General features: G+C 39.9%; 1 protein-coding gene across 2 annotated transcripts; it reads right to left on the minus strand.

Annotated features, from left to right (window-relative positions):
• Positions 1 to 326: 326 nt before the first annotated feature.
• On the minus strand, positions 327 to 27940 carry LOC148870997 (phosphoglucan phosphatase DSP4, amyloplastic-like). Of its 2 annotated transcripts, none has more exons than XM_088967636.1 (14): positions 27813 to 27940; positions 27527 to 27596; positions 27398 to 27442; positions 26460 to 26562; positions 26060 to 26136; positions 25900 to 25976; positions 25674 to 25754; positions 25300 to 25432; positions 21949 to 22008; positions 19933 to 19989; positions 19762 to 19857; positions 1586 to 1645; positions 793 to 900; positions 327 to 588 (listed from the first exon to the last, which is right to left on the minus strand). In XM_088967636.1, exons 2-14 carry the CDS (start codon positions 27584 to 27586, stop codon positions 457 to 459), a joined length of 1089 nt encoding a protein of 362 aa, XP_088823762.1. In that variant the 5' UTR covers positions 27587 to 27596; positions 27813 to 27940; the 3' UTR covers positions 327 to 456. The 2 variants fall into 2 exon arrangements, with proteins under 2 accessions (XP_088823762.1, XP_088823761.1); XM_088967635.1 differs by having other exon boundaries at positions 27688 to 27907.

Consider the following 27940-nt stretch of genomic DNA (forward strand, 5'->3'; position numbering starts at 1 on the left):
GTTGAACCCTTCAAATTTTATTTCGTTTTTCGCTTTTCAAGGTGGCTTCCTCTTCCATGTGATAAGCTACTTAGATCCCTGGTGTATATTATTTCAGAATGCTTCTTCAAGTATATGGGGAATGCTAAATTGCTAATAAAACTCAATTGGCTGCCTCTTTGGCTTTGCCCAACTGAATAACTGAGAGAAAAGGGCAATAGCAGGAATTTTAATTGGCCAAAGTGGGTTTATTACATTGTCCTTTTCCCAGAAGTAGCCACTTTGAGTTTCCTTAGCATTCATCTATTCTTAAAGAATCTGCTCGAGGCAACAAGAAACAAGTGTCATACCCAAATACTATGATGCTTAAGTAGTCAACGTCTAAACATTCATATGGTGGAATGGTAAATACAAATACTCTTATTCTGATCCTTGATTTACAATTTTACATGCCATAATTTTATTTACCTTTGCCAATTACTCATCATCGTCCTCGTAAGCTTCTAGAAACCGCCTGATTTTAAGACGCTCCTTTGTTGTAAGATTAGCATCATCACTGGCCAATAGCTTCCTCAGTTCTGAACTATAACTGTTTGGATCATTGCTAACCTGTGGGAACCGAAAGATAACATATGATAAACCTGCTATGGAACAGACAGTTAATTGGGCTTAAGATTAAAAAGTCAGTTGGGGGCGGGAGGTGGTATTAAAAACCAAAACGTGGAACAGACGCCATCTCTCAATGACTATTTGAAGAGAGAAAACTTAGACTGGTATTGATTGAATTAAAGACTGTAGAGAGATGAATCTTACTTCGATATAATTGTTGACATGGCCATCCTTGTTGGGGAGTGTTACAAGCTCATACTCGTTGCATGCCCATTCGCCATCTACAATGTATTTGTACTCGTAGTATCCTTCCTGTGAGAGAAGAATCTTAGTAACGATTCTTTTTTTTCTCCAGTTTTGAAATATTAGCATGGGCTTACCCTCTTGAAGAACCAATCTCAACCACTACATCCTATGGCTTAAGTACCCCAATGTTATGAAGGCCAGATCGAGTTTTGAGTTTTGACTTGTGAGTAATAAAATTAAACCTTATACCCACTTTTGAAATTTGTTTGACATTGCTTGCTTCACTTCAATCAAAGAAAATTACCTTGAAGTGTCCACCCAAGGCTGAGTACCATATTAGTTACTAAAACAACAATATGGACTAGGAGTCACCATAAGCACATGGGAATGTCCATATCTGATGCTAAGGGAATTGGCTTTACAAGTGTAGCTTATTAGCTCTAGATGCTTCATGTTTCCAAAACTTTCAGTTACCTCTAGTTACATCATTTATCACTCTAGCTAGATCATTTATCTTCATATTAAAATAACAGAACTGGAAACAAATTGAAGTTAAACTCTGAGAAAAGGATCTTCCAATAACCAAAAAAAAAGGTTAAAAAAAGATACGATTCAAAAATTAAGACGAGGAACACTTTCATAATGGTAAAAAAGTATGAAATGTCTGGAGTTGAAACTATGTGGTTAGATCAATAAAACAAAACATAAATGAAGATTAAAATATTTTAAACAACATTAAATTTATACTTACTGGCAATTCCCGCTCAAGAATCCACAATCCTTTTTCCTCGTCATGTTTCAGAGGTATTCTCTACAAATATTTCAAAGCACGGAAGTGACCAAATCAATCAAGAAGGAATCATGGGATAAAATGTATAGAGATGCAAAATGGAAGTTATAAATCAAACTAATGTCACCTAAATCCATCACTGACATTGCTTTGGATAGAAGGAAACTCAAGTTCCAAAACCGAATGGTATAGAAACTCTAGAAAGGCCAAGAAATGACATCTATCATGTTAAACATTTAAGAAAGCTAGACAGTCTCATATATTGTTACATTGTATGCAACTCATGTTGTAATAGCACAATGGGCTCAAGTAGTAGTTAATGTTTCTATTTCTGTTCAATTAGGTAATGTTTCAGATATAACAGCAGAACTCCATTCTTTAGCAAGAAAGAGAGTGGATTAAACCCCTCATTCTCAGTCATTAAATTAAACCTTTCTTATTTATTTGTGTTCTTTAATTACCATTATGCATCAGAGCATTCATTGTTGTGAAAGATCATTACCACCAAGCCTTGATTTCATTCAGGCTGATTCCAACTGTATATGATACAGAAGAAGGCATTCAGTTGCCATATTACCATGTTCTCAGTTCAAAATTTCCAAAATTCCCAAAACAAGTCAGCCTGGTCTTTTTTTATTTTTTTGATCAATAACAACATTTCACAACTTAACCACAAAAGTAATTACAGAGAGGAAGACAAACTTTCTTATCTTCCAAAAGGAGCCTAACACTCTCAAGAAGTCTGGTCTCATCATTGAAATAGTCCAAGGGCAGAGATAATTAGGATTTTTTCTGCATATTTATGATTCAATGCAATGCTAGAGTTCTCAACCACATCAAATTTTTTCAGGCCTATGCACAATTTCACTGGTCCACTCTTGCTACTCTGCTTAAAGATGTAAGGTTTACCACAGTTTTTCCGTAATGGGATAATTAATTGTAATGTGTAATCCCTCTCTCTCTCTCTCTCTCTCTCTCTCTCTCTCTCTCTATATATATATATATATATATATATATATATATATATATCTTCTTCTTCTATCTATATGTATGTATGTATGTAGTTGATCAAGACTACCATCAGTCTTGAATTCAAAAGAAAAAGAATGAAGAAATTTCAGAAGAGAAGAAGGAAAGGAGAGAAGAGAAGAAGCACACAAAGAGATTTTTGAAAGGAGAGAGTGTTGGTCTTGACATCAGCCAACCCACTCTTAATATTTATATATGTTGACTAATTGTAAAAGGGCTGAATTTCCCTTATTGCTTACATGGAAAATAAACTAATAACAAAGCTGAAATAACAAACTGAAATAACTACCAACTAACACTGACATAACTAACAGAAATATGCTGCCATACGAACACAGTGGGGACCACATCAGTGGGGTCTACATCAGTGTTCTCTACACTCCCCCTCAAGTTGGGAATAGATATTTGTCATTCCCAACTTGCATAGGTCTGCCTCTAACTTCTTCCTTGGAACAGCCTTGGTGAGAAGATCTGCGAGCTGCATGCTGGAGGTGATATACGGGAGACACACTTCTTGAGATGAAACCCTTTCTCTGACAAAATGTCGGTCTACTTCAATATGCTTAGTTCTGTCATGCTATACCGGATTATGAGCTATATTAATAGCAGCCTGATTATCACAATACAACATTAAGGGCTTCTCAAAAGCAATACCCAACTCCTCAAATAATGACTTCAACCATAGGATTTCAGCCACACCTGTAGAGAAGATGGGCCGAAGGGACCATAGGCTGTTATTCTATGTTATATTTATGTTCTTCTCTAAAATGGGTCTTATTCTGGGCCCATACTCTTCTATGCTCTGTTTTTGTAATTTCTTATCCAACCAAGGGCCTCTCTTATAATTACTCAAAGATTAACTTAATAAAAGTGTATTAGAGTGTTAGAGGGAAGTTTAGTTCGAACATTTCATCCTCTAACCCTCCTTGTCGTAGCTCTCTCTCTCTTAGCTTCTCTAATCTTCTCTTGTTTGTTCTTTCTGGTTTTCTTGCACAGTCCCATACTTCTAGGGCTGTTTTTCATCTTGGTATCAGAGCAGGCCTGAGCTTGGCGTGGCTCTCATGTGGTTATAGTCCAACCGACTGCATGAGGGTGTTCTAGGGCTGGAAGTTTAGACTCATTTGCCTGATTCTTGGAGGTCATTGGAGAGTGCCCAAGACTCTATTAGCTTGGAGAATAGTTCGGTGACCAAGAAGAACCAAAGAGAAGGATTGTTCAGCCTGATTTGAAGCTCAAATAAGAGATTCAATCAACTGTAAGTTGCTTAAGTTATTACTGGGTTATTTTTTTTTTCTGATTTGGGGAGTTGTTAAAGTGCTCGAAACCCCTCTATATCTGCTCTATTGTTCGGCTATTGCTGGCCTGAGTTAACTCAGAGATTTCTGGGTTAATTTCTTATCTTGTTGGACTGCCAAGTGGCCGAAACTTGTTTAGACTTAGTGGTACGAGTCTCTACTTCAGTTCAGTTACTTCTTGGACCTATACGGAGTGCTGTTGAAGTGATTCCTACAAGTTAACAGTGGGGTGTTGACTGCTGCATACGTAGTGTTTGTAAAAAGGCCTCTTAAGTACTGTGGACTGTATTTTGCTCTCTTTGGGGCAATTATTGTTGGGAACCTAGAATCCCTAACTAGAAAGGAACTCCAATCGGATACATAGTGTTTGGAGGTCTGCTGGTTGTCTCTTGAAGGCTGATTCAGGCCTTCTTCTTCTTGAAAGAGCTGCCACCGAACTTGGTTCTCACAGCTGTCAGGTCTGAACTGAGTTTATGAGTTGCTGTGTTTGTTGCCGATTCAACTCAATCTGTGTTCATCAACAATCAGTACACTAGTGGAGGCTTATCGAAACCCTAATTGAAGCTTTTACATGATGGACTTCTCAGATATTGAGAGCAAGAGTACTGCTGAATATGGACATACTTTGGGAACCCCAACTGATTCTTTGTTGGCTGTAACCACAGTTAAACTGGATGGAACCAACTATTTGGCATGGTCACAATCTGTGAAAATTCATATTTGTAGTAGAGGAAAGTGGGGGTTTATCTCTGGAAGCAAGAAAGCTCCCCAAGAGGATGATCCCTCTTATGAGAAATGGGTGCAAGAGAATTACACCGTGATTGGGTGGCTCGTGAATTCAATGCAACCACAGATTAGTCAACATTATCTCTGGATGAACTCAGCTAAGGAAATCTAGGATAGTGTTGCAGAAACCTACTCCCAGAAACTAAATGTAGCCAGAGCCTATAAACTAAGGAGTGATGTGAAGAATCTAAGACAAGGGGAGAAATCCCTTGCGGCATATTTCTCAACCTTGAAATCTCTGTGGCAAGAAATTGATTTGATAGAGGCTGTGACATGGGATACTCCCTGTTAAAATTCAGGTCTGCCTTAGAGTTCGGCCTGACTGAGTTCAATTATGTAGAAGAAGAAAGAGTGATAGAGAAAGAGAGAAAGAGAGAAAGAGAGAAGAGAGAATTCTGGTTTGAACTGAAAGAGTCAACATGACTTCTCCCAGTCGGCCAGTAAGTATTTATATTATTATTAAAACATAACTGAAAAGACCTATGTGCCCTTACTAAAGTTAAGAACACATGTTTCAACACAACATTACAGATCAGCAACATCAATCAAGGTATAAAGACAAAAATACCCCTACGCTAACACTCCCCCTCAAGCTGGTGAGTATATATCATATACTCCCAGCTTGTTACATATGTAGTCCACTCTTCCCCGACTCAAGCCTTTTGTAAATAAGTCAGCCCACTGATTTCCTGTATTAACATGTGTAGTGTCTAGCTCTCCATTCAGCACCTTCTCCCTCACAAAGTGACAGTCAACCTCAATGTGCTTGGTTCTTTCATGAAACACTAGATTAGAGGAGATATGAACTGCAGCCTGATTATCACAATAGAGCTTCATTAAAGTGTTAATGTTGTACCCTACTTCCTGTAGAAGGTTCCTTAGCCACACTAATTCACAAGCGGTATGCGCCATAGCCCTATATTCTGCCTCTGCACTACTTCTTGCCACAACCGTCTGCTTCTTACTTTTCCATGTCACCAGGTTACCTCCCAGAAACGTGCAATAGCCTGTAATAGACCGCCTATCAAACATAGAACCGGCCCAATCAGCATCAGAATACCCTTCTATTTCAAGTTTTCCCCCACTCTTGTATATCAGACCGCGACCCGGGGCCCCTTTTAGATACTTCACAATTCTCAGAACCACATTCCAATGAGGAGTTAGAGGTTTTTGCATGAACTGGCTTACCACACTAACTGCAAATGAGATGTCTGGTTTGGTAATGGTTAGGTAGTTCAGTTTGCCCACAAGTCGTCGGTATCTGCCAGGGTCTTCAAACACTTCACCCATATCACTGCTTAGCTTGGTATTTGTGTCCATGGGTGTTTCAGCTGGTTTGGCACCCAACAAGCCTGTTTCTTCCAACAAATCAAGCACATACTTCCTCTGGCACAAGTTAATCCCATACTTGGATCTCGCTACCTCTATCCCCAAGAAGTATTTTAGTTTACCCAGATCCTTTGTTTGAAAGTGATCCTGCAAATAAGTCTTCAGCCTATCAATACCAATGTTATCATTCCCAGTAATAATAATATCATCTGCATACACCACCAACAGTATTTTTCCTCCCAGAGAGTCATGATTAAATACAGAATGGTCAACCTTGCACTGTTTCATGCCAAACTTCTTTACCACCTCACTGAACCTACCAAACCATGCTCGAGGAGACTATTTAAGCCCATATATAGCCTTCCTTAGTATGCACACCTTACCATCCTCCCCCTGAGCAACAAACCCTGGAGATTGCTCCATGTAGACCTCCTCGAGTAAGTCACCATGCAAAAAGGCATTCTTGATATCAAGCTGATATAGTGGCCACTCATACATGGCTGCAAGAGAGATCATAACACGAACTGACCCTATCTTAGCAACCAGTGAGAAGGTCTCTGTGTAGTCAATGCCATAGGTTTGGGAGTACCCTTTTGCAACTAATCGCGCTTTCAAGCGTTCAACACTACCATCAGGCAGATACTTAACCGTATAAACCCACTTACAACCAACAGCTTGCTTCCCAGAAGGAAGAGCAGCGAGGTCCCAAGTATGATTATGATGAAGGGCTGAGAGTTCTTCTTCCATGGCACGGCACCACCCTGGAGAGGCAAGGGCTTCCTGGACATCTTTAGGAACAATAACTGATGATAACAAGGTAACAAATTGGCGATGGGAAGCGGAAAGGTGAGTAAGAGAAACATAATTAGAAATGGGATGAATGGTGCAAGTACGTTTAACTTTCCGCAAAGCAATGGGTAGATCAATCTCAGATGCCAAGTGGGGTTCTGGTGCCGGATCCGTCAACGGAGATGTAGCCGAAGGAGTAGTAACCGGTGCACGTGGGCGATGTGTATACACATGACGGATAGGTGGGCGTTCAACAGGTGGTGGCACCGGAGGCAAGGATTTGGTCACAACTGGAACAAACTGAGGATCGACAACAGGAAGTGGAAGGGGAGGAGGTGATGAGGAGGAAGAAGCATCACCAGACCCCAAAAAGAACGGAGTAGACTCAAAGAAACTGACATCAGCACACACAAAGGACCGTCGAGAACCAGGATGGTAACACCTATACCTTTTCTGGGTTCGAGAATAGCCAAGGAAGATGCACTTGAGAGAACGGGCATCAAACTTGTCGTTCCCGGGACCCGGATTATGGACAAAACAGACACACCCAAAAACTCTCGGCGTAAGAGGGAACGGAGACAAAGAGGGAAACAAGACCTGAAACGGAGACTGACCATCAAGGATGAACGTGGGAATCCGATTAATCAGAAAACAAGAGGTAAGCACTGCATCACTCCAAAAAGGTTTGGGAACATGCATGTGATGCATTAGGGATCTTGCTATTTCAAGGAGATAGCGATTCTTTCTCTCAGCCACCCCGTTTTGTTGTGGGGTGTAGGTACACGAGGTCTGATGTATAATGCCGTGTTGGTCCAAGTATTCCTGAAATGATGAGGATAAATATTCGCGGCCATTATCAGAACGAAAAACTTTGATGTGGGTACCAAATTGGTTACGGATTTCAGCATAAAATTTTTGGAAAATGGTAAACAATTCACTTCTTTCTTTCATTAAATAGAGCCACGTCATCCTTGAAAAATCATCCACAAAAATGACAAAATATCTGTATCCATTATATGACATTACTTTATAAGGACTCCAAACATTTGAATGAACTGAAGAAAAAGGACTCGACACACGGTTATCAACCCTAGAACTAAAGGGAACACGATGGTGGTTCCCAAACTGACACGACTCACAATCCAAAACAAAAAGCTGACTCAAGGACGGAACCAAGGACTTCAAGACTTTGAGCGACGGATGACCAAATCGGCAGTGCCACTGGAGAGGAGAAAGAGATGACTGGAGAGCTGTTGAAGTTCTACCACCACCACCGTCAAGATAATACAGTCCACCTGCTTCATGCCCTCCACCAATCTTCATCCCCTTCTTGAGATCCTGAAAGACACACATAGAAGGATAAAAGGTAATGGAGCGGTTAAGTGATTTGGTCAGCTTACTAACAGACATAAGGTTAAAAGGCAATTTAGGAACATACAGAACTGATGAGAGGGACACAGGATCTAGGTCAACATTACCAACACCACAAATCGAGTATGTGGAACCATTAGCAAGGGTGACAGATTGTGATGTTGAGCAATGAGACAAGGAGGAAAACACACCTGGAGTTCCGGTCATGTGATCGGAGGCTCCAGAGTCAATGATCCAAGGATTGGGTGTAGATGCCAGACAAGCCATACCTGAATGAGCAAAAGTTGTCGTGTTCTTCTATGATTGGATAAACCTCTCATATTCATCACGGGGAACACTCACCATCTCCTTCATGGGACCATCTGTGGATGTAGGAGGCAACTGGTCAGATGAATGATTCTCCTGTTTAAAGCTAGAACTTGAGTCACCGGTCGCGGCATGATTGGCCCAAGTTGAGGGAGGACCATGTAAATCATAACAATAGTTGATGGTATGTCCATCCATACCACAATGAGTGCACTTCCTCGGGCCTGAGCTACGTCCTCTACCACGGGCTTCCCCTGAATCTCTGCTCCCAGTACGACCACCACCACGATTATAAGTAGACCCACCATTGCCACTTCGGCCATATGCAGAACCACTACCAACACCACGGCCAGACTGAGCTCCCCGAGCTCCACCTCTACCACCACGGCCTCTCGATGCAGCAAAGGCAGATCTATCTGAGATATTAGAGTTCTCAGTAGATCCGATAGAAATCCTCCGAAGTCGAGCAAATACCTCTTCTAGGGACGGAAGAGCTGATCCCCCTAATATCTGGGTCTGTACTGGTTCATATTCAGACTTTAGTCCCACCAAAAATCTAGTCACATCAAGCTGCTCTCTCTGTTGTTGCTGAATCTTGACATCAGAAGTGAGAGGATGATAGACATTCAACTCATTACGTATGTTCCTCATGTTGGCATAGTACTCCTCAAGACTCTGATTGCCCTGTTGCAGATTAAAGTACTCTTGATAAAGCTGATAAACTCTGGTTGTATTGTCCTGCCCCGAATACAATTTTTCCGCATGGTCCCACACGTCTTTGGCAGTATCAAGGAACATGAAGTTCACACTAATCCTGGGTTCCATCCTGTTCCACAACCATGTGATGATCTGAGCGTCCTCTTGCTCCCAATCTTCATACTCGTGAGAGTCAGAGGAGCGTTTCTCCTCTCTGATATGTTTTACCTTCTTCTTTGCCTTTAGAAAGACTTCAACGGATTTAGCCCAAGGCACATAATTCTCTCCATTTAACTTAATGGAGGTCATCTGAACATTCAGATAGTCTGTAGGCACCATCACAATTTTCCCGCATGGTCCCACACGTCTTTGGTAGTATCAAGGAACATGAAGTTCACACTAATCCTGGGTTCCATACTGTTCCACAACCATGTGATGATCTAAGCGTCCTCTTGCTCCCAATCTTCATACTCGTGAGAGTCAGAGGAGGGTTTCTCCTCTCTGATATGTTTTACCTTCTTCTTTGCCTTTAGAAAGACTTCAACGGATTTAGCCCAAGGCACATAATTCTCTCCATTTAACTTAATGGAGGTCATCTGAACATTCGGGTAGTCTGTAGGCACCATCATACTAGGTTTATAATCATTACTGTCTCCCATTATGTTATCACCAATTCTGCACACTTGTTGAATTCTATTATCACTGAGATCTGCACACTACACACCACTAGGTCACACCTGTCACACTGATTGCAGCACTAATTGTTGCTGGAATGTGTGCTCTTTACACCACAAACCCTGCTCCTACATCTACGTGAAATCTCACCACTATATGATCATATCTCTTCCTTCAACATGCACAAAGAAACCAGCATAAACCCTAGCACTTACTGGCCGAAACACTAGCAAATGATCTGAAACACACCTCCTATTTAATCCATAACTGATATCAAGAACTGAAATCTCTTACCTTATCGCTGAAGTAACACCCATGCGAGCAGGAGAGCAGTCCACACACAACAGCCACACACAGTTCGGCCCTCTATTCTTCCTCTACTAGGAGAGGGCGATCTCAGAAATCACAGCAACCGACCACATACGACTTGATTGGAGGCATAGAGACCCCCAAGGGAAGAGGGCGATCACTCCTTTTCAGCCCTTTCCCTTATCTCCAATCGAACACAGAAAAAAAAGAGGAAAACCCTAGATAGGGTGCGCAGAGAATGAACCTTAGGCAAGCAGAAATCTAGGCAGGTTTAACCTGCTCTAATACCATGTTAGAATTCAGGTCTGCCTTAGAGTTCGGCCTGACTGAGTTCAGTTATGTAGAAGAAGAAAGAGTGATAGAGATAGAGAGAAAGAGAGAAAGAGAAAAGAGAGAATTCTGGTTCGAACTGAAAGAGTCAACATGACTTTTCCTAGTCGGCCAGTAAGTATTTATATTATTATTAAAACATAACTAAAAAGACCTATGTGCCCTTACTTAAGTTAAGAGCACATGTTTCAACACAACATTATAGATCAACAACATCAATCAAGGTATAAAGACAGAAATACCCCTACGCTAACACTCCCAATGATGCAAAAACCTATGGGAAATTAGTTGAAAGGAACAGGGTTTTTGAGTTCCTAACTGGGCTAAACCCTGAATATGACATCACAAACCTACGGGAAATTAGAGCAATACAAAGACAACTATGTCCAAGGAAAGTGTCTCATTATCACAAGCATATGCTTTAGTTAGCAGTGAAGAAAGCAGAAGACAGGTATAGGTTCAAGGAGTTGGCACTAATGCATTTGCAAATATGGGGTTTAAACCCAAAGGAGTTATAGGGGCCTCCCAGTGGCACTGGAAAGAATGAGGTTGTCTCTAAATATTTCAAGAAGCCGAAGCACACCAAGGACAAGTGCTGAAAATTACATCCCGGGCTTGTTCCTATTCGATTCCAGAAGAAAAATGATAGTAGGAAGACAGGGAGTGCAAATGCAGCTACGGGTACAGATGCTGAAGTTGAGTCTGCCTGTGCACAGTTGGCAACCATGAAAGTTGAGTATGAAAAGTTTGGAAAGATGATCAGTCATCTTGAAGGAGTGATTTCATCATCCAACCCTTCAAAAAGTTCAGCCACCACTGCATTTGCTCACTCAGGTATAAGAGCTTCTGCTAACCATGCAACTACCTCAGGTAATCCTAAGACCCCTTGGATCATAGACTCAGGTGCTTCTGATCACATGACCAACCTTTCCACTTTGTTTGTTTCATATGATTTGCTTCCTGGTTGTGACAAAATCACCTTAACCGACGGCTCTCTTGCCTCTATTTCTAGCAAGGGAACTGTCAAGGCTACGGACTCCTTACTCCTATCTTCCACCCTTCATGTACCTAGATTAAATACCAATTTGTTATTTGTAAGTAGCTTAACCAAGTCATTGAATTGTTGTGTAACATTTTTTCCTTTTCATTGTGTTTTTCAGGATCTAGAGTCTCGGAAGGTGATTGGGAGTGGCCATGAAGCGAATGGAATATACTTGCTTGACACTCCTGGACAATGCCTTGATCACCCTAAGAATGCTACCTTTGGTTCTACCTCTTTAGAGTCTGTCAGTTGAATCATGTTGAGTCATTGTCATTTGGCTCATTTACCTTTTTCTGCTTTAAGTCATCTATTTCCTGAACTGTTTAAGGGAATCAGTGTGTCCAGTCTTAATTGTGAGTCGTGTCAGTTATCAAAGCATTGTAGAAACAATTACCCTTTGAGCAATAAAAGATCATCTTTTCCTTTTAATATTGTGCATTCTGATGTGTGAGGGCCTTACCACTTATCTTCTATGGGGGGCTACAGATATTTCATCATGTTTATTGATGATTTTTCTAGATTCACTTGGATATACCTAATGAAATCTCATGATGAAGTTCCAAGACTTGTGAGGCAATTTCATGAATTTGTTTTAACTCAGTTTGATACCAGAATTAAGATTTTCAAATCTAACAATGCAAAAGAGTATTTTGAGAAGAGTTTATCCTTGTATCTCTCTGACATGGGAATTATTCATCAAAGTTCTTGTGTTAGAACCCCTAAACAGAATGGAGCTGCTGGAAGAAAAAATAGGCATATTGTTGAAGTTGCAAGGAGCCTTTTGTTTGCCTCACATGTTCCCACAAGATTTTGGGGTGATGTTGTTCTCACTGCTACCTATCTCATAAACCGTACCATCCAGGGTTTTAGGGTTTAAATCCCCCTTCAGTCTTCTTCATCCAGATAAGGATCTCTTCCCTATTCCTCTTCGTGTGTTTGGCTGCACCTATTATGTTCACATTCCAAGTGCCTAGAGACATAAGTTTGAACCAAAAGCCCACAAATGCATCTTCCTTGGTTATTCCCCCACACAAAAGGGTTACTGTTGTTTTGATCCAAAGACTGGCACTCGGTATGTCTCAATGGATGTTACCTTTGATGAACTTTCTCCTTTTTATGGGTCATCTCAGGAAGGACATTGTCAACAGGGGGAGAGTTTGTCACAAGTGTTTGCTCTTCCTCTCCCTGTCCCAGTTGAGTCTCTTGATGAGCCTATGTCCTCACCAAATGAATCAAGGGAGGATCAGTCACTTCATCCTCCTTGTCCTAGTGCTCCTATCCCTTTACCTCCTCATCCTACCCACAATCCCAAGGTGTATCAAAGGCAAAAATCCAGGAATGAGCAGGTTGTTTCCCTTACAACAGATGAGCCTCATACACTTCCAATCACAGATGAGACAACAGGTGTTGTTTCAACCTCTTTGGAACCATCTTTCCCGGACCTTGATGTTCCCATTGCTGTTAGAAAAGGAAAACGGAAGTGCACTGCACACTGCATTTCCAAACACCTTTCTTGTGACCTACTTTCTCCTTCATACTTTGCATATCTCTCTTCAGTTGCTTCTAACCCTATTCCTAGGTCTGTGTCAGAAGCTCTTGAGATTCCAGAATGGAGAGATGCCATGGTATCTGAAATGGTTGCCCTACACAAAAATGATACTTGGGAAGTGGTGGATTTGCCTAAAGGGAACGATTCAGTTGGTTGCAAGTGGGTCTTTACCATTAAATATCGGGCTGATGGGACTATTGAGGGGTACAAGGCCAAACTGGTTGCCAAAGGCTACACACAAACGTATGGGATTGATTACCTAGAGACCTTTGCTCCTATTGCTAAGATGACATCTGTAAGGGTTCTCTTATCTCTGGCAGCTGACTTTGATTGGCCCCTTTATCAGTTGGATGTAAAGAATGTGTTTCTGAATTGTGACTTACATGAGGAGGTCTATATGTCTCTCCCTCCAGGAATGTATGGAAGTGATACGCAAGGAAAGGTATGCAAATTGAAGAAATCTCTTTATGGCCTCAAATAGTCTCCTAGAGCATGGTTTGAGAAATTTAGAACAATACTTGTTAAATTTGGCTATACTCAGACACAGTCAGATCATACCCTTTTTGTGAAGAGAAGTGAATCTCTAGCAGTATATCTCATTGTGTATGTTGATGACATTGTTGTGATTGGTAATAATGCCTCAGGAATTCGTGCTCTTAAGTCTTTCCTTCGTACAGAATTTGAGATTAAGGATCTTGGGGAGTTGAGATACTTCCTTGGCATAGAAGTTGCTAGATCCAAGGATGGGATTCTTATCTCCCAAAGGAAGTATGTCCTTGACTTGCTCTCTTGAAACTGAAAAGATGGATGCTAGACCAGCTGCAACTCCTATTGATACGAGTCACAAACTTCCTGCTTCAGATGGAATATTGTTGGAAGATAAAGGGGTCTTTCAAGGACTTCTTGGAAAGCTCCTGTACCTGTGCATGCATCGGCCAGATATTGCATATGCTGTCAGTTGTATTAGCCAGTTCATGCATGCTCCTCGAGATACTCATATGGCAGCTGTAGAACGAATTTTGTGTTATTTGAAAGGCTCTCCAGGAAAAGGGGTTTTGCTTACCAAGCATGGACATCTGAAACTTGAAGCCTATACTGATGTTGACTGGGCTGGAAATATTGATGATAGAAGATCTACTTCAGGGTATTGCAGTCTGGTGGCTGGTAATGTTGTCTCTTGGAGGAGCAAGAAACAATCAGTTGTGGCCCGATCCTCAGTAGAAGCAGAATATAGGGCCATGGCACATGGAGTCTCTGAACTGTTGTGGCTAAGGTCATTGATGGAAGAACTTAAGATTGATTATGACAAGCCAATGATGTTGTACTGTGATAATCAGGCTGCCATCAACATTGCCCACAACCCAGTACAACATAATAGAACTAAACATATTGAGGTTGATAGACACTTTATTCGAGAAAGAGTCTCTTCGGGTGAAGTGTGTCTTCCATTCATTACTTCTAAAGGACAATTGGCAGATTTTCTCACCAAGGGTATTCCCAAGGCAAGGCTTCAGCATGACACTGGCAAGCTGGGCATGATTAACATCTATGCTCAGCTTGAGGGGGAGTGTAGAGAAGATGGGCTGAATGGCCCATAGGTTGTTATTCTATGTTATATTTATGTTCTTCTCTGTAATGGGCCTTATTCTGGGCCCATACTCTTCTATGCTCTATTTTTGTAATTTCTTGTCCAACCAAGGGCCTCTCATGTAATTACTCAAAGATTAACTTAATAAAAGTGTATTAGAGTGTTAGAGGGAAGTTTAGTTCGAACCTCTCATCCTCCAACCCTCTTTGCTGTAGCTCTCTCTCTCTCTTAGCTTCTCTAATCTTCTCTTGTTTGTTTTTTTTTTTGTTTTCTTTCTGGTTTTCTTGCACAGTCCCATACTTCTAGGGTTGTTTTTCATCTTCCTTGGAACAGCCTTGGTGAGAAGATCTGCGAGCTGCATGCTAGAGGTGATATACGGGAGACACACTTCTTGAGATGAAACCCTTTCTCTGACAAAATGTCGGCCTACTTCAATATGCTTAGTTCTGTCATGCTATACCGGATTATGAGCTATATTAATAGTAGCCTAATTATCACAATACAACATTAAGGGCTTCTCATAAGCAATACCCAACTCCTCAAATAATGACTTCAGCCATACAATTTCAGCCACACCATTAGCCATAGATCTATATTCAGCTTCAGCACTAGAACGAGAAACGACACTTTGTTTCTTACTCCTCCAGGAGACAATGTTACCTCCTACAAAAGCACAATATCTAGAGGTAGACCTTCTATCATCAACACTCCCAGCCCAATCAGCATCTGTATAAACCTCTATCTTCATGTGATCATTATTCTTGAATAATATACCTCTACCTAGACACCTCTTCAAGTATGCTAATATCCTCTCAACTGCAAGAAGGTGAGTAGTTCTAGGAGAATGCATATGATGACCGACAACGCTGACTGCATAACTGATGTCCGGTCGTGTGAAACAAAGATAGAGGAGTTTTTCAACTAACCATTGGAACATAGATTTATCTTCAAGAGGCTCTCCTCCTTCTACATTGATCTTGTAGTTCTGTTCAATAGGTGTGTCAGCAGGCTTAACACCCAACTTTCCAGTTTCTTCCAACAAGTCAAGAACATACTTTCTTTGAGAAACAAAAATCCCATGTTTAGATCTAGCTACCTCGATACCCAAGAACTATCATAGCTCTCCCAGATCTTTCACCTCAAACTCTTGATGAAGAAGTTGTTTAAGAGACCCAATCTCACTGTTATCATTCCCTGTCACTACAATATCATCCACATATACAACAATCAAAGTCAAGGAAGAATCCACTCTCTTAATGAACAATGTATGGTCTGATTGGGCCTGTACATAGCCGAATTTTTCAAGGGCTTGTCTGAATCTATCAAACCAAGCTCTGGGGGACTGCTTTGGTCCATACAAGGCTTTATTCAACCGACAAACCTTCTTTCTTGTCTTTGCATCATAAAATCCAGGAGGTAACTGCCTGTAGACTTCTTCCTGTAAGTCTTTATTGAGGAAGGCATTTTTAACATCCATCTGGAACAAGGGCCAAGAGTAACTAGCTGCAAGGGATAACAAAACTCTAATAGTGGTCATATTTGCTACTGGAGCAAAAGTCTCTAAGTAGCCTATACCATAAGCCTGAGTAAATCCCTTTGCAACTAACCGGGCCTTATACCTTTCAATGGAACCATCAGCATTATGTTTCACAGTAAATACCCATCTACATCCAACCGGTTTCTTCCCTTTAGGCTGATCAACTAGCTCCCAAGTATTATTACTCAGAAAAGCATCAATTTCAACCTTCATTGAATCTTTCCACTCAGGAACTAACAAGGCTTCTTGCATTGTTCTAGGGATAGGAATATCAGCAATGGATGTGAGAAAGGACCTATAAGAAGGGGACAGGCGATCATAGGACAGGAACTGGGAAATGCAATGATTTGTGGATGTGGTGCAACGCCATTTGCCTTTATGGACTGCAATGGGGAGGTCAAGGTCATCCGAAGGTGGTAAGGGTGCAATAGTGGAAGGTATCTCAGTGGGACCTAGATCTGATAAAGGAATTGTGGTACCTGGATTTGGATCTGCAAAAGGAACTGAGGCTGGCCTGAACTGCTAATGACTGAAATCAACCTGCCTCCACCGCCTGTGATAGACTTTCAAATCCTGACACCTTTGACAACCCTCCCCATTACATCCCTCATCACTCAATGGAACAGGTAAAGAAACTTCTGATGAGTTAACCCCACTCTCACTACTCTCCCCTTGAGGAGAAACCCTAGGATAATAGGGTACCTCCTCAAAGAAAGTAACACCCATCGAGACAAATCTCCTCCCAGAAGTAGGTTCATAGCAGCAGTAACCCTTTTGAGTTTGTGCATAACTGAGAAAAATACATTTGGAGGCCTTAGGATCAAATTTGGAACGATGAGGTCCAAGAATCTGAACAAAGCAAGTGCAACCAAAGGTTTTAAGGGGAATAATAAACAATTCTTTATCGGGGTATAGAAGGGTAAATGGAGGCTTCATGTCAAGAACCCGTGAAAGAACTAAAAAACACATCGGTCAGGGAAAAAAGTTACTAAACGATTCTGATGTTTTGTAATGCTACTGACTGAAAGCAATTTAGTATTAAGCTTAGGAACATGCAGAATTGAAAATAAGGAAATGGTATTAGACAATTTGATGTCTCCCTTACCAGAAATGGGAACAAGGGAACCATCAACAATTGACACTTTATCTTTGCCAGAAGATAAGTGATAGGTAGTGAACAGTGATGGCAAGCCAGTCATATGGTCAGATGAACCTGAGTCTATTACCCAACAATGTTCAATGTTACCTGGAGCTGAAGCATGATAAGTTGAAGCCCGAGTACCTGAATGAGCAAAGGCTAATGTGGGAGGAGCTGATAGGGGCTGAGATGATTGAGCTGAATTCCTAACTTCCTTTTCCAACTGAGTTAGGGCAGCCCGGACAGCAGCTAGGGTGTCTAGAGGCGTGCCTTTTGTGCCTAATGAGGATGCACCATCAGTATTAACAGCCATATTAGCATTACCCCTTTTGTGTGCAGCTTCCAACATGTGTCTTTAGTATGCTTAGGTTTCTTGCAATGTTCACACACTAGATCCCGCTCATCTTCCTTCTTTATATCCCTCTTTGTATCACCCCCAGACTTAGGTTTAACTGCTGCCAAGGCTGGTGGGAAGGGTTGATGCTGCATCATAACCTTTCTCCTAGTCTCTTCACTATGCACTAAGGATTAGGCTTGAAATAAGGTCACACTGTCCCTTGTTAGTAGTTGTTGTCTCACAATATCATAGTCGGGATTCAGACCAGGTAGGAATTCAAAAACCCTATTAGTTCCAACTTGCTTTCTATAGGTCTGTGCATCCTTCTGACTTTCCCACTCAAGTGTTATAGGTGGTCAATTTCATGCCACAAAGATTTCAAGGTAGAGAAGTAAACCGAGACCGGTTTCTCTCCTTGCTTAAGGTTGTTAACCTCACACTTCAATTCATAAGCCCTAGCAACATTAAGGGGTTGGGAGTAAGTTTCTTTCATGACATCCTAGATTTCCTTGGTTGTTTTTGCCCACAAATAGTTCCGGCTGATATGTGGCTGCATAGAGTTGCACAGCCATCTCATAAGCAAATAGTTCTCCTGAACCCATTTGGTATAAGTTTGGTCCTCCTTAGTTGGTTCTTTCACATCTCCCAACAAGTAGTTGAGCTTTCCTCTACCCCCAATGGCCATCATGGCCGATTGGGCCCATTCTAAGTAGTTTGATCCATCAAACTTCACAGTTGTGATCTAAAAGGCATTCTCAGACATGCTACCAAAATTGTTAGTCCCAAAAACACCTTTCCCCTGATTCTTGAATTCCATACTTGGTCAAGAATTAATAAAAAAGACTTTTTAAATATCTGCAATAGAAAAACAACACCCAAACAACTGATAACAGCCGGCCTAGGTCTTCCAAAGAACAAAGAAAACAGGACTCTGTATGAAACCAGTTCAAAATCTGATCTGAAACCAACAACAGTTCTGAATTTTAGGGTTTTCTCTCAAAACCCTAAAGGAAAAGCACAAATTTTCCGGCCGCACCTCTCAGAATAGACCAAGATGATTTTTTTCAAAGTTATTCTCAAGGAAAAAATTTACTTTATGAAAGAAAATCTTTGGCCGCCACCTTCTGTTTGATGCGAAACCCTAATCTTGAGGATTTGAAGCCTTTTCTGATTCTTCCTGACTACTGGAACTCTCCCAGCCTTCTACAATCTTCTTAGTAGCAGCCGCACACTACCAGTAACCTCCAAGAATTAGCCGGTCCTCCTTCTTTGTTGAAAAACTTCTAAACCTAGGAGATTCTCATGTAGTCAATCTAATTAGACTAACATAAGAGCTCCTAGGTCGGCTCTAATACCAAGTAGTCGATCAAGACTATGATCAGTCTTGAATTCAAAAGAAAATGAATGAAGAAATTTCAGAAGAGAAGAAGAAGAGGAGAGAAGAGAAGAAGCACACGAAGAGATTTTTGAAAGGAAAGAGGGTTGGTCTTGACATCAGTCGACCCACTCTTAATATTTATATATGTTGACTAATTGTAAAAGGGCTGAATTGCCCTTATTGCTTACATGGAAAATAAACTAATAAAAAAGCTGAAATAACAAACTGAAATAACTACCAACTAACACTGACATAACTAACAGAAATATGCTGCCATACGAACACAGTGGGGACCACATCAGTGTTCTCTACAGTAACGTGTAATCTCTCTCTCTCTCTCTCTCTCTCTCTCTCTCTCTCTATATATATATATATATATATATATATATACATACATATGTATGTAAATAGGAATTAACATCTCAACATCTTAAAATAGGAATGACTCTTTTGAGGGAGAGGAAACGACATATTACTCGAGTATGAGATGTTTCAATAAATTGGATTGTAAACTTGTGCTTACATATTAGTTGCAGGAAGCTTATCCATAGCTGGGGTTTTAAATTTTGAGAAAAACAAATACAAGAGTTAAATACCATTCACAATACCAACAAGTACAGAACATATTTTTTGGTGTAATTTCAAAATGTTACCTGCCCCCATCCAATATCAAGTCCTGATATTTCCACCAAGGAGCAGTCATTATCTTCACATGTCAAAGTGACAAGATGCTTGGAAAAGCCTGTGAGCTAAAAATAACAACATGGCTAAGTCTAAATATCCTAGAAAAAATATATTTTCACACAAGTGGGGTGAGAGCTCACAATGTCAGCCGTTGAACTCCTAATGGCATCCAATTTTGGGCAGCATGAACGTTTACTCTGCAAGAAAAGAAATGCTGAACAAATTCAGGGACATGAAGATCAAAGATTTATTAAGAAAATAAATCCCCTTACCAACATGGTTCCTCCAACAGCCAATAACCAATATTTTGGGTTGAGAAAATTTATACTTTATACAATCTTATAAGGAAAAGGTAATTTCAAAAGCTATATTTATTTGTAGCATTACAAGGCCTGTTCCTGACGGGATTATGTGAGTTAAACTTTGCTATGAGTAAATAAATATGTTATCTTCCATATATGTAATTATGCAAGTGACAATCAATTTGAAGAGATAGGTAATTTTTCTGTCAAATCGCTTTATGTGAACACAGAAACCTCTTTCCCCTGGGATAGGTAAGTTTTCTGTCAAATCCCTTTATCTGGCATATCCCATCCAAGATCAACTTCTTTATGTGGTCTGATGTGAAGAGTAAATGCCTTTTGGAGGTTAAATTAGAGAGGAGGGGGATGTTGCTGGATTCTATGGACTGTGTTATGTGTGATCAGGAGGCAGAGTCAATTGATCATCTTCTTGTGAATTGCAAAGTAGTTAGTCTCTTACATAACCATTTCTGTGGGCTGCTGAATGTTACCTGGTGTCAGCCAAGGAGTTTGTTTGAGCTCATGCAGTCCTGGAAGTTGCTGGGGCTAAATCAGAAGGGAAAACTACTGTGGAGCACAGTACCCCATGCAGTATGTTGGGTGCTATGGAAGGAGAGGAAATAGAAGGATTTTTTGAGGGGAAGAGTAGGAACAGATAAGGTGGTCTGGCAGGCAATGGCATCTCTTCATTCCTGGTTATCAGCCAATGATCTCTTCAGCAGAATTCCGCACAATCAGTTTTTTTATCACAATAATCTATTTGGATAGTCAAATAAGTTCACAGAAGGACCTGGCTTTTCTAGCAATTTTTTTATGGTTTTGGAAAGCTCATTTTTTTAGGACTTCACTGAGATCTGATGTATATTTTCTGGCTGTACATGTTGCATATATGACACACTGTAATCTGAGCTTTACAGTATACTGATAATACAAATATTACCTTATCATTTCTCAAAAAATCTTTTAGAATCAATAAGCTCTTTTCTAAAACCATGCTCTCACTTATGATGCAAGCAAGGTTCTAAATATCAATGCAGGCTGATATGCCAGTTGGGGTGTATTGGCCTGTATTGTGCTGCACTTTATTTTTTTTATTTTTTTATTTTTTCAAATTGGTTCAGGGGGGTCAGTTTAAGGCCTGTCTACTCCCTGAACCAGGCCAGGTCCTGAAACACCTGTAATAGGGGCGTATTGGGGGATTGCTGATACAATACATATTGGCCAATACGACCTGATATGTTGCAATTTTTTGATCCTTGGATGCAAGCACCGTAAAAGGTACATTTAGTAACTTGGGTGGTCTATATAACAGACTGAGCTGAGTTTACTTTCTTCCCACTCAATGCAGGATACTAGGACTATCAGCCTCCCCCAAGTTGACTACTGCAACTTTTTAATTAAAAACTGAAATAGTTCTAAACAGAAAAACTATTTAAATAACATATGAGTAATACCATTGCAATGCATGCATACAGAAATTACAGATATTTACTTTGTAGTGTGTCATTTATACATGTCTGTATTGTGACTTTTTAATGTTATTTCAGGGATATTAGCAGGTGATCCACAAAATACAGTGCACCTCTGTGACAAGCTGACACAGTTTTGAGGGGCCATTGGCAAATTGCTTGGAAATATGCCAAATTTGAGTTCATGCTTTTTGGCAATATGAGGGGCCATTGCTTGGTGGAATGGTAGAATTGGGATTTGAGTCTGTGAGCAGACACTTTATGTATTACCCACCCCTCCCAAGACCACAATATGCACTCAACAAGATTTTCAACAAGATTTTCAACAAGAAACACATTAAGTTCGTAGTATATCACCATAACTGCGGGAGGAATTGAGAGTTACCAGTAGAAAACTGTGAGCTTCACTCAGCTTGTAACCTTGAACCCAATACATGTATGCCAACTGCATTTCATAAAATCTTTCAATATATTACTGTTAAGAATTCCAATTGTTATCTTATAAAACAAAAATAAATTGATGAAAGACCACAGAAAACAAAGAAAGAGAATCACAAAAGGGGCCAATGAGAAATTAAATCTGTAATTTAAAAGATCAGATAACCAAGATGTTTCTCATTCTTGCAAAGAAGAAACTGTGAAAGAGAGCCACAAGGTATACGTTCTATGACTTTTTCCAGATGTTCAAGTTTTCAAATAGTTTGATGATTGGATCATAAAATCTAACACCACAGATAAGCTTTGTTTTCCCCTCGTATTTAGCAATTTTAGGTGAGTTTCCCAAAAGTTCTTTTTTGGGTTTAAGATCAATAGAGTCTCAATCCTAAGATCTGGAGTTTGGGTCTTAGGCCTGGGTCCATCACAACCAAAAGTCAAAGCTTGAATTGGCTAGCCCAAGCTCAATCTTAAATCTAGAACAACTTGGAATGCAAAAAGGAGCCATTTCTTGGCATGCAATGGTAAAATCCAAGGCACTTTGTGCAAATATACCAAAGGTTAGGTCTATGTCCAGTCCACACCTCCCAAAACCCAAGATGGCTAGGACCTTAATTTCATAAAAAGATCCATCTCTATGCATGGTAGGGGTGATCATTTCTAGCTCAGGCCCACATTAGGCCAAAAATTTTAGAGCCTGGTGTTAGACAGTTTTGTATGCCCTCAGCTTCAATCAAAATGATGTACTTTATGAGTTTACTGTAAATGAATAAAAGTGCATATTTGATTCATGTTCCCTTGGTATGCTTCTGTGTAATACCCTTAAATTGGACACTTAATGAGACTCGTGTTAGTTTAGAATGTTCACAGCCAGTGGGTCGGTCTGGGGAGACCTATCCTGACAAGGCTGACACTATGGCGCCACCAAGTCGGTTGGGGTGGCTTGTCTCAGCTACCGGGGTGAGACCCTAGGCACATACAGTGTAGGATTAATTGAATCTTTGAACTGAACCAGATTTCTAGTATTGCCCTATACCTTGGAGATTGATGGGCAAAACTAGAAAATTACACCCGACCCCTAGACTCGATTATGATACTGCACTAGGTACCGGATTGGGCTGTCTTTAATGTACCAATAAGTGAGATCCTTAGCGGGGGTCAAAACCTGGGTATGTTGGGACAGTCTGAGAATTCATCTAAGTGGGTGATCATAGTGACAGGATCAGCCCCTTTGTCGAACAAGGGTAACGATCGGAGATGCACTCTCACTGATGGAAACCAAGACTGCCGACAACCGATTTCAATCATTGAGATTTGTTTTGCAAAATATATTTTATATGAGATATAAAAGTATATAAATTATGGTTTCGAAATGATTTGCAAAAGGTTTTAATTCCCGGAATCCATACAAGAGAGAGTGTAACACTGTTCCTAGCAGCCGAGGGAGAGGTCATCTCTTGTCGGGCAGTGTATGATCATTATGGGCTGAGAGGTTAAGTGTAAAACCATTGAGGATAATGCCTGATGGACTAATCTTGCATCTGCCCACAGTCCCTGGGTATTACAAGATGGCTTGGCCCGAGGACCACTTAAGGTAAGTGTTGCGCCCATAGAGCCCATCTGATGGGTTTCAAGGGGTGCACTATCCATAACAGTGTATTCGGCTAGGCCTTGTAACAAAGGCTGGGTTGAACCCATGTGGTTGATGTGTAGATCGATGTTTGGGTCCCACGCCAATACAAGGAAGCCCAACTGGGCAGCAGTTTGGAAGGCTAAATGAATACATAACCTTAAATGGGCCTCAAGCCCATTTCGAATTGGGATAATTTGATTAGTCACTTAAGGGGCAAATTCTGAGAAGGATCAGTTGATATGATTGGACCAACACCCTATCCACTTAGAGAGTCCAAGATCTAAATAAGATTTAGATCTGGAAACCTCCTAATTAGATTAGGAGATGACTGATCTAATCTGCAAATAAGATAAGGGTTATTCCTTATCACTTAAAGGGACTTCTAATCCAAATATGACTTGGGTTAGCAACTACTAATGGGATTAGGAGTTGATCCCTTTTAAGTTTATAAAAGGAGGAGGGGGCGGCAGCCTTTAAAAAAAGCAATGCAATCCATAGATCCTTGTCTTCAGAGCTGAGATTACTAGAAGAGAGAATTCTACACTCTGCAAATACTCTCTTGCCGCCTCCTTCCTGCAGTCGCCGCCTACAGCAGTTCGATCTCCAGTTCTTGGGAAAAATCAAGATTGGATCTTGATACCAATCTTTTGGAGAAAAGATTGGTGGGAGTTGTACTCACAACTCGTCCAGGTGATTCTTGAGAAGGGTCAAGTTCTTTTGGAAGAACACTGCTGATTCTGCTCCACCCTGCACTGCGCCATCTTCAGTGGGAGCAGATTTTGGATCCTTCCTTGGGCGTGAACACCTCCATTGGGAGATACTACTTCTCTGTATCAGGTATTATCCCTCCCTACTCCTTTTGGTTCAGATCTGGCTCAGTTTATGGTTCAAGAATGGTCCTTGAAAATATGATTTTCTAAATAGGGAATTTGATTCCCAGTTGAAGGGAGAGAAAATTTTTTTGAAATTCGCCCCCTTATTCCACAATCTTTGGGCGTCCATGTGATGGATATCCTATCCCCTCACCTGGTTGAAACTAAAGTACTGGAAATGGCACTGAACATAACAGAATGGCAAAACATGATTCATGTATCCAACCCCATATGGTTGAAACAAGGCTTACATGATGATGCAAATGGTTAACATGATTGAAAAAATATGATAAAAAAGAAGAGACCTAAGAAGTCCAAAAGATAGGACTGGAGGGGACGATACAAATATCCAATAGTAATGGACAGGCTTACTCTTAAAACAAGTTTTAGGAATAACTCTTAAAATATGTTAGAGTCGGCAGCCATAAGGGTAGTTTGGTCTTTTGACATGTAATTAGAGTCGAGTTGTATATTTTGTCTTTGTTTTAAGTTGTGTCCCATACTTAAGAGGGACATAATTGTCTTTTTACATCAAGATACATAACCTATAAATAAGAGGGGAGTCGACTGAGAGAGTGTGTTCTTTTTCTCGGCCAAACTCTCTATTTTTCTCCTCTCTTCTTTTTCTTCTTCTCCTTCTCTCTTTATTTCTTATTTCAGACCTAGAACTGAACCAGTGCTAACCGAACCATTAACAAAATAAAAGTTTATCTTATGACTCTTAAAAAATGTTTTAGGAATAAAATGCATTACATTTCCTTCAGAAAAGAGCTTACATACTCATTGTAACTCTTACCGCAACAGCAGGAGCCCTTCCCATCCCAGCAGTACAATGTATGTAAGTCACACCACCATTGCGATTTATGGCCTTGTATAATTTGCTTACCACAGCTGGAAGCCTCATCCGCAAATCAAAGGCATCAAAATCCCTATTTCATTTCAAATGATATTGGTTTATTGGATGAAGCATAGAAAGCAAACAAACTGTAAGGAATGAATCGGAGATTAATGCAAATGCAAATGCAAAGAAAATTAACATAAATAAATTGAAGATAAATCAGTATTATAAAGATATATATCTTTTAGAAATAAAAAAAAAAAAAACAAAAACAAAAACTGAGATCTATTGATGGGAGTTATCAAAACGGTAACCATGTCAGCAAAACTTACCGTATTCGAGCACGCAAGTACTCAATATCACCACACTTTTTTGCATATTCTTGGATGGCACCAATATCAACCCCAAAATATCTAATAATACTGGTAAAGGAAACAATCAAATGTATGGCCTTCAAAAGACAAACATGTTATAGCTGGCTTGTCTGAAATAGTATTCCAGGTAATTTGAGAACAAAAGAGGCAATAATTTCTTCTTTCCAAAACATTTTTGGGATACTCAAGGTCTGAATCTTGTTGTAAGCAAAATATAGTTTTAACTCCAATGTTGCGAAGCTTGTCAACATCATCAGGAGTCTGCGTATGAGAGAACTTGAAGTTGGATGATAAATATAGAATTGATAAACATTATTAAATTTAAAAGCAGATACAAGGATTACCTGTAGACATGACCCTACAATCAAGTCTGGATGGATAAAGTCGTAGTTCATTCCCAGTTCATGTCTATAGGTTAACACTGTATTTAAAACATTTAGAAACAAATAGTCAGTGGGGCCTCAGAACAATATAAGAAAAACCAAGAAAATATGATTTGGGGCATTGTTCATAGTTTGGTTGTAATGGACATGAAGCAGGTGACAAATGAATTAGCACTGATTGAATGAGGACAATCTGGGACATTGTTGGGAGGCATTTAGCCGTGATTGTTAGTGTTGTATTCTATACATGCCATCAATATAGACTCCTGAAGATGAACGCACAAACATCACATATAAGGAAAATTTCCTTTAGGTTATCTCCCACCTACAAACCAATCCATAGGATGGTTATTGAACTTACCGGCACCCATAGCTTGGGTCATGTTATTACTATATATATCAGATTTCTCTTCTTGTTCTTCAGCTCCACTCATCTCAGTACTGGACATTGGACCAGCAAATGCCTGAAGAGAACAATGTTAATCATCTTTTCACATATACATGTTCAAAATAGTCTCATTTAGTATCAATGGCATCGCAACTGACATATTGGAATTAAAGGTTCATTTAGATTGGATTGTTGATCTGCTTACCTAATGAAGCCCTGTTAAAACCATTTATACGCATATTCAAGGACAATATGGTTTAGTTGAGACTTGAGAAAACTCAAATTATATTCTCTATTGAATGCTGACCTTTTAATTTTCCCACCATAGAACCGGTTATTTATCATTTGGAAGTAACAAATCTGAAATAAGCAATTATTATGGTCTTGCTATTCAAGTAAAATTAAGGATCTCTCATTTCTTCCAGTTTCATTACAGTAGGTTGTTCAAAGGACTTGATGTGTATGTACAATTTACTGTCTTCCGTTTTGTCTTGGATTGAACAACAGCAACAATGACAATAAAGGGAAGAGTAATTAGCCATTTCCCTTCAACTTCTATGTTTCAACAGTGCAAAACTCGACTCAAATTAGAAAGCATATTGGGTTGAGTCTTAAATGAATATAGAGACTCGATCAGTCATACTTTTTTCAGTAGTACAAGGAAAAAGGCCAAATAATTGAATATGACTAGAACATGTATTAACAAGAAAAGACATAAAATCTTGAAAATTAGTATAAATCATGACAAAGTGAGGAATTAAGAAAAAAATACAAGACATACATTCAGAATATATCTATGCACCATGATAAAAAAACAGAACATAAAGTAAAACAGAGTTTCTAGGCATTTAAAAGCAATTAAACTAGTTACATAGGCTTGATAATTGAACCTTCAAATAACATGCAAGTACCTTCAGAGTGTTAATTCGGGGAGGATTAGTTTTATTCACCAGGTTCTGCATTCAGTGAAGAAAGCTAATAACCATCAAGCCACAATTAAGAATTTAACATTCGTAGACAGTCATGTACAATGAGTATACCAGTAGATTAGCCAAGCTTATATGCTTTCTTTCATGGCTTCTAAAACCATTTAAAGGCATAGAAGAGGATCTGAAATCAAAGAAAGATTTCCATTTAAAAGGAAATTCAATCCAACGAAGAGATAAAATCGAAGAACATATGAAAAAAACTATCAATTAACCTCGGAAGATTCTGAAGGCAATTCATTTCAATCGAGTGCAAAAAAAAATGGAGAATAGAACAGAAAAGAAAAAAGAATGAAAAATCTCAGGCTGATGCTGCAGATGAGATATAAGCAGAGTATACCAGCAGAGTCCTGATATTTCTCTCCGTTTTATATCTACGAGGTTCAAAAAGGCATTCGTCTTTCGCAAGAACCTCGAAAATGCCACCCGCTTTTCAGAAGAAAATCGATTTTTTGTGCCATTCTCTTC

This window comes from Nelumbo lutea, chromosome 2, assembly GCF_056320005.1.
Source record: "Nelumbo lutea isolate HS-2025 chromosome 2, American lotus-T2T, whole genome shotgun sequence".
Classification (NCBI taxonomy): domain Eukaryota; kingdom Viridiplantae; phylum Streptophyta; class Magnoliopsida; order Proteales; family Nelumbonaceae; genus Nelumbo; species Nelumbo lutea.